This window comes from Austrofundulus limnaeus, unplaced genomic scaffold (assembly GCF_001266775.1).
Source record: "Austrofundulus limnaeus strain Quisiro unplaced genomic scaffold, Austrofundulus_limnaeus-1.0 Scaffold24, whole genome shotgun sequence".
In the NCBI taxonomy this organism is placed as follows: domain Eukaryota; kingdom Metazoa; phylum Chordata; class Actinopteri; order Cyprinodontiformes; family Rivulidae; genus Austrofundulus; species Austrofundulus limnaeus.
In genome coordinates, this window is record NW_013952426.1 from 57,887 (window position 1) to 63,979 (window position 6,093).

At 39.1% G+C, this 6,093-nt stretch overlaps 2 protein-coding genes across 2 annotated transcripts in view; both read left to right on the plus strand.

The window, feature by feature from the left end:
- Window positions 1-6,093, plus strand: part of LOC106514903 (myosin-7) — a gene marked incomplete in the record, with an annotated part of 76,545 nt that overhangs the window by 20,936 nt on the left and 49,516 nt on the right.
- On the plus strand, window positions 5-2,892 carry LOC106514908 (myosin-6). The gene is made up of 7 exons (XM_014004441.1): window positions 5-205; window positions 296-439; window positions 562-718; window positions 809-836; window positions 920-1,028; window positions 2,622-2,725; window positions 2,805-2,892. Exons 1-6 carry the CDS (start codon window positions 5-7, stop codon window positions 2,685-2,687), a joined length of 705 nt encoding a protein of 234 aa, XP_013859895.1. The 3' UTR covers window positions 2,688-2,725; window positions 2,805-2,892.

A 6,093-nucleotide genomic window follows, 5' to 3' on the forward strand; every position in this document is an offset into this window, starting at 1 on the left:
AATCATGGGTGATGCTGCAATGAAGGAATTTGGGGTCGCTGCTTCTTATTTGAGGAAATCTGATAGGGAGCGTCTGGAGGCCCAGACTCGTCCATTTGACATGAAGAAGGAGTGTTTTGTACCCGACCCTGAGGTTGAGTACGTTAAGGCATCTATAATCAGCCGTGAAGGTGACAAAGTCACTGCTGAGACTGAATTTGGAAAGGCAAGTAAATTAATATATGGTAAAAATCACTTTTAGCTGTTTGAGAGATGCATTTAGTTTGGTTCTAAATCACAATATTATCTTTTCCAGACCGTCACTGTGAAGGAGTGTGATGTGCACCCTCAGAACCCGCCTAAGTTTGATAAAATTGAAGACATGGCCATGTTCACCTTCCTTCATGAGCCAGCTGTGCTGTTTAACCTCAAAGAGCGTTACGCAGCATGGATGATCTATGTGAGTTAAAGTTTAGTTTCAATGTCAAACCTTAACTATTGTAGTAAATCATTCAAATCAAGTGCCTTCAATACAATGAAATAATATATTTTGTTGTCTTTCTATTATCTGTTTTTCTGAAGACCTACTCYGGGCTGTTCTGTGTGACTGTCAACCCCTACAAGTGGYTGCCGGTCTACAACCAGGAAGTGGTCGTTGCCTACAGAGGAAAGAAGAGRAGTGAAGCKCCTCCTCACATCTTCTCCATCTCTGATAATGCCTACCAGTACATGCTGGCAGGTACATCATTTACCTTGTGCTTCATCATTTACTGTGATTCTGATCAATCAGTCATCACAGCATTACTATTTTAATTACTTGTTTTGACAGACAGAGAAAACCAGTCAATCCTCATCACGTAAGTCAAATAACTATTTACTTGTTTTAGTAAACAGAAATTGTTGGTCTTGGTCTGAGCCTTTTTGTCTCTTTTCCAACCAGTGGAGAATCTGGAGCTGGAAAGACTGTCAACACCAAACGTGTCATTCAGTACTTTGCCAGCATTGCTGCTGTCCCCAGTGGGAAGAAAGATGCTGCTGCGGAAAAGAAGGTTTGTTTTTATAGAATAAAAGTCTTATACACCAATATCAGGCTAAAGATACATACATTTTATTTCAGAATAACTTGTAATAGCTGAACGAAGATAATATATATATGCACACACACATATATATGTATACGGCCCAGCCAAAAAAAGGTTGCCATCTGGATTTAGCTAAGGTCTATGATGTGGGGTTGCTGCAGTCAGTCAGATCTAGGCTTAGTAACAGTATGTGTTCAAGGAATGAGGTCAGCTGATTACCCGAATATACTGAATGACCAGGTTATTTCATCAATGGATTGTTTCTTCCCTGATGGCACGGCCATATTCCAAGATGATAACGCCAGGATTCATGGGGCTGGAATTATGAAAGAGTAGTTCAGGGAGCATGAGACATCATTTTCACACATGGATTGGCTCCACAGAGTCCATTGAGAATCTTTGGGATGTGCTGGATAAGGCTTTGAGGAGCGGTCACACTCTACCATCATCAATGTGAGATCTTGGTGAAMAATTAATGTAACACTGGATGGAAATAAATTTTGACACTGCAGAAGCTTTTCGAAACAATACCACAGCGAATGTGTGCCGTAATCAAAGCTAAAGGCGGTCCAGTGAAATATTAGCGTGTGTGGCCTTTTTATTGGTGGTGATTTTTTTTGGCCAGGCAGTGTATATTAGGGGTGCAACAATACATGTATCTGGATTGAATCGTTCAATACAGTGCTTTAGGTTTAATRTGCACTTGTATCAAACAATACAGATTTTTAAAATGTATTTTATCATCTTGTCTTCTGAAGATGCTCTGTGTTGAAGGCTCAGAGGATCTACATTTAACTTATCCACCTAGGCTGCATTGTTGAATGCAGATCCACTGAGAAACTTGCTGTTTAGGCTACATTTAATTTAAAGACTGTACTTTTGAGGTTAAACAAAAGTTCGTAATTAATTTCAATAAATTACAAGTTAGTTTTTGTATCGAAAAAATATTGAACTGTGACACTAAAGTATCTAACCGAATCGTGGATTTTCTGTATTGTTGCACCCCTAATATATATTTTGTGAGCATGATATTGTTGTCATAACGTTTTAAATATGACACTGTGTCTTGGTTTGACAATATCAGGGCACCCTGGAGGATCAAATCATCCAGGCTAACCCTGCTCTGGAAGCCTTCGGTAATGCCAAGACCATCAGGAACGACAACTCCTCCAGATTTGTGAGTTTGTGTAGCTCTGAAAAATTATTAAGTCAAGTAATTTAACTAAAACAAGAGTCTCTTTCTTTAGGGTAAATTTATCAGAATTCACTTTGACAACAGAGGAAAGCTGGCCTCTGCTGACATTGAGACCTGTAAGTAGTAAGATTTCTGAAACGTGTTTGAAGGCAGACTCAACTCAAAGAATTTCTTTAACAGATCTTTTGGAAAAATCACGTGTGACCTACCAGCTCAAAGCTGAGAGGGACTACCATATTTTTTACCAGATTTTGTCTCAAGTAAAGCCTGAACTACTGGGTAAGCATATAAAAATACTACGGTAAGTGGTTTATGTTTTATCAATTTAACATATATATTAAAATAAATATTTTATCTAATTTCAGAGATGCTGCTCATCACCAACAACCCCTATGACTACGCCTTCATCTCCCAAGGAGAGACAACTGTAGCCTCCATCAATGACTCTGAAGAGCTGCTGGCCACTGATGTGAGTTCAACCTTGAAATCAGWAMATCATTTGCTGAAGCTAAATARAAACAAAAATGGCAMTGATWRATTTCACTTAGGATGCCTTTGATGTGCTGGGCTTCACTCAAGAAGAGAAGAACAGTATTTACAAATTGACTGGTGCCATCATGCATTTTGGTAACATGAAGTTCAAGCAGAAGCAGCGAGAGGAGCAGGCAGAGGCCGATGGAACTGAAGGTAGGAAATTACTTTTCAAGCAATTTACAACCATCAACAAAAAATGTGCACGCAAGAAAAAAAGAACGAGGTATTTGGATACCACAGATGACCTTGACTTAATGTCATTAAATCCCCAAAGATGCTGACAAAGCAGCTTATCTGATGGGCCTGAACTCTGCTGACCTCATCAAAGGTCTCTGTCACCCGAGAGTCAAAGTAGGAAATGAGTGGGTCACCAAGGGACAAAATGTTGCTCAGGTAAAGTTATGTAGAGGACTGTGTGAATGGTGCATGAATAACGTAATGTAAAGTTACGTTTTAAAAATGCTCCTAACTATTTTCTTGTTTAGGTGTACTATGCTGTCGGTGCACTGTCTAAGGCAGTGTATGAGAGGATGTTTCTGTGGATGGTGGTGAGGATCAATCAGTCCTTGGACACAAAGCAGCCGCGCCAGTACTTCATTGGAGTGTTGGATATTGCTGGTTTTGAGATCTTTGATGTGAGTGAGCGTCTTTAGTTTTTGTTTTGATAATTTTTTACTTTCTCAAACAATGTTTGATTTAAATTCATAATGAATAAGAGAAAAAAACTTTGCAATAAACATACTAAGAAATCACACTGTTGTCTACTTCCCAGTTCAACACTTTTGAGCAGCTGTGCATCAACTTCACCAATGAAAAACTGCAACAGTTCTTCAATCACCACATGTTTGTGCTGGAGCAGGAAGAGTACAAGAAAGAGGGAATTGAATGGACTTTTATTGACTTTGGTATGGATCTGCAGGCCTGTATTGACCTGATTGAAAAGGTGAGAAACTGGATTAAACATAAAATAACATAAATGTTAAAAAATACTACAATTGTACATCTATTTCTCTTCTCTCAGCCTATGGGTATCATGTCCATCCTTGAAGAGGAGTGCATGTTTCCCAAAGCCACTGATACCACCTTTAAAGCTAAGCTTTATGACAACCACCTGGGAAAATCCAGTAACTTCCAGAAGCCTAGAGTTGTTAAAGGAAAACCAGAATCTCATTTTGCCCTGGTTCATTATGCTGGAACTGTTGATTATAATATCAACAACTGGCTGGTGAAGAACAAGGATCCTCTGAATGAGACCGTTGTTGGACTGTACCAGAAGTCTACACTCAAGTTGCTTGCTACCCTCTTTGCAAATTATGCAGGGGCGGACTCAGGTACAGTAAACTTCCAACTATTTAACTCCTTCAGTGTCAAGAAAATGTTTACTATAAATATTATGTCTGTGTATATCAATGCAATCTAATATTTTGTACCCTGGCTTGACAACAGAAAGTGGAAAGGGTGGCAAAGGAGGAGGAAGCAAGAAAAAGGGGTCCTCTTTTCAAACCGTATCTGCCTTACACAGGGTTCGTAAAGTCAAAAAATATGTGTGGTTCATATTGATTTCCCATTTAAAAGTTAAAGATGTGTTGATATTAACAAAATCTKATTGATAAGCAGAACATTTAACATCTGCACAGGAAAACCTGAACAAGCTGATGACCAACTTGAGGTCAACTCACCCTCACTTTGTGCGCTGCATCATCCCCAATGAGACTAAGACTCCTGGGGCCATGGAGAACCCTCTGGTGATGCACCAGCTGCGCTGTAATGGTGTGCTGGAAGGCATCAGGATCTGCAGGAAGGGCTTCCCCAACAGGATCCTCTATGGAGACTTCAAGCAGAGGTATTGGCTCAGTGAAAGATTTAACATATTACACTTTTTTAAAGCCATGATCAAATAACGTTTTGCTACATAATAATAATTTTCCAGATATCGCATCCTGAATCCTGCAGCCATCCCTGAAGGACAATTCATTGACAGCAGGAAAGGAGCTGAGAAACTCCTCGGATCTCTGGATATTGACCATAACCAGTATAAGTTTGGTCACACTAAGGTAATAAATATTTGCCAGCATTTTCTAGTATAAAAAGATAATTGATAAGACAACATCATCATTGAAAACAAATGGATTTTTCATAAACTAACAATTAAACGTAAGATAAATTCCTGATTTAAAAAATCATTTGGTGCAATCTTTTATGTTTTCAATACTTCAATGTGTATTTCTAGTAATCATGTAAAATATTTTATTCCAGAACAACAGTGACAAAGAGTGTGTGCCCTTATTTCATGAATTGGATATTTACATGTTACATTCTCCAAAAGGTATTCTTTAAAGCTGGTCTTCTTGGTCAACTGGAAGAGATGAGGGATGACCGACTGTCACTCATTATCACTGGAATCCAGTCCAGATCAAGAGGTTTGCTGGCGAGACTGGAATTTCAGAAGATTGTTGAAAGAAGGTCAGTATTAAAACAAATAAAATGGCAAAACTCACAAAATTAATAGGATCTTAACAATTGTGGTTGATCACTGGCAGGGACGCGCTACTTGTGATCCAGTGGAACATMCGAGCCTTCATGGGGGTCAAGAATTGGCCCTGGATGAAGCTGTTCTTCAAGATCAAACCTCTCCTGAGATCTGCTGAAGCAGAAAAGGAGATGGCCAACATGAAGGAAGAATTCCTGAAGCTGAAGGAGGCCTATGCAAAATCTGAAGCYCGTAGAAAGGAACTAGAGGAGAAAACGGTCTCTCTTCTCCAAGAGAAGAATGACCTGCAGCTCCAAGTCCAAGCTGTAAGTCTCTTTCTTTACCAGGAATTTAGTTTGAATGTAACAAATGCACTCATTATTTAAATGTCAACAATGTTCAATATGTTCATTATCCAGGAGCAAGATAATCTTGCTGATGCAGAAGAACGATGTGAGGGGCTGATCAAAAACAAAATACAGATGGAAGCAAAAGCCAAGGAGCTTACAGAAAGGCTGGAGGATGAGGAGGAAATAAAYGCTGAACTGACRGCTAAGAAGAGGAAGCTGGAGGATGAGTGCTCTGAGTTAAAGAAGGATATTGACGACTTAGAGCTAACTCTGGCCAAAGTGGAAAAAGAGAAGCATGCCACTGAAAACAAGGTTTGTTAAATATTATTACAGCAAGAAAAAAAACTAAGAATTAGGGTTTTTATACACGATTAGAGGATTTACTTTCTTTCTTTCTTAGGTAAAAAACCTGGTTGAGGAGATGGCTGCTTTGGATGAAATCATTGCTAAGCTGACCAAGGAAAAGAAAGCCTTACAGGAAGC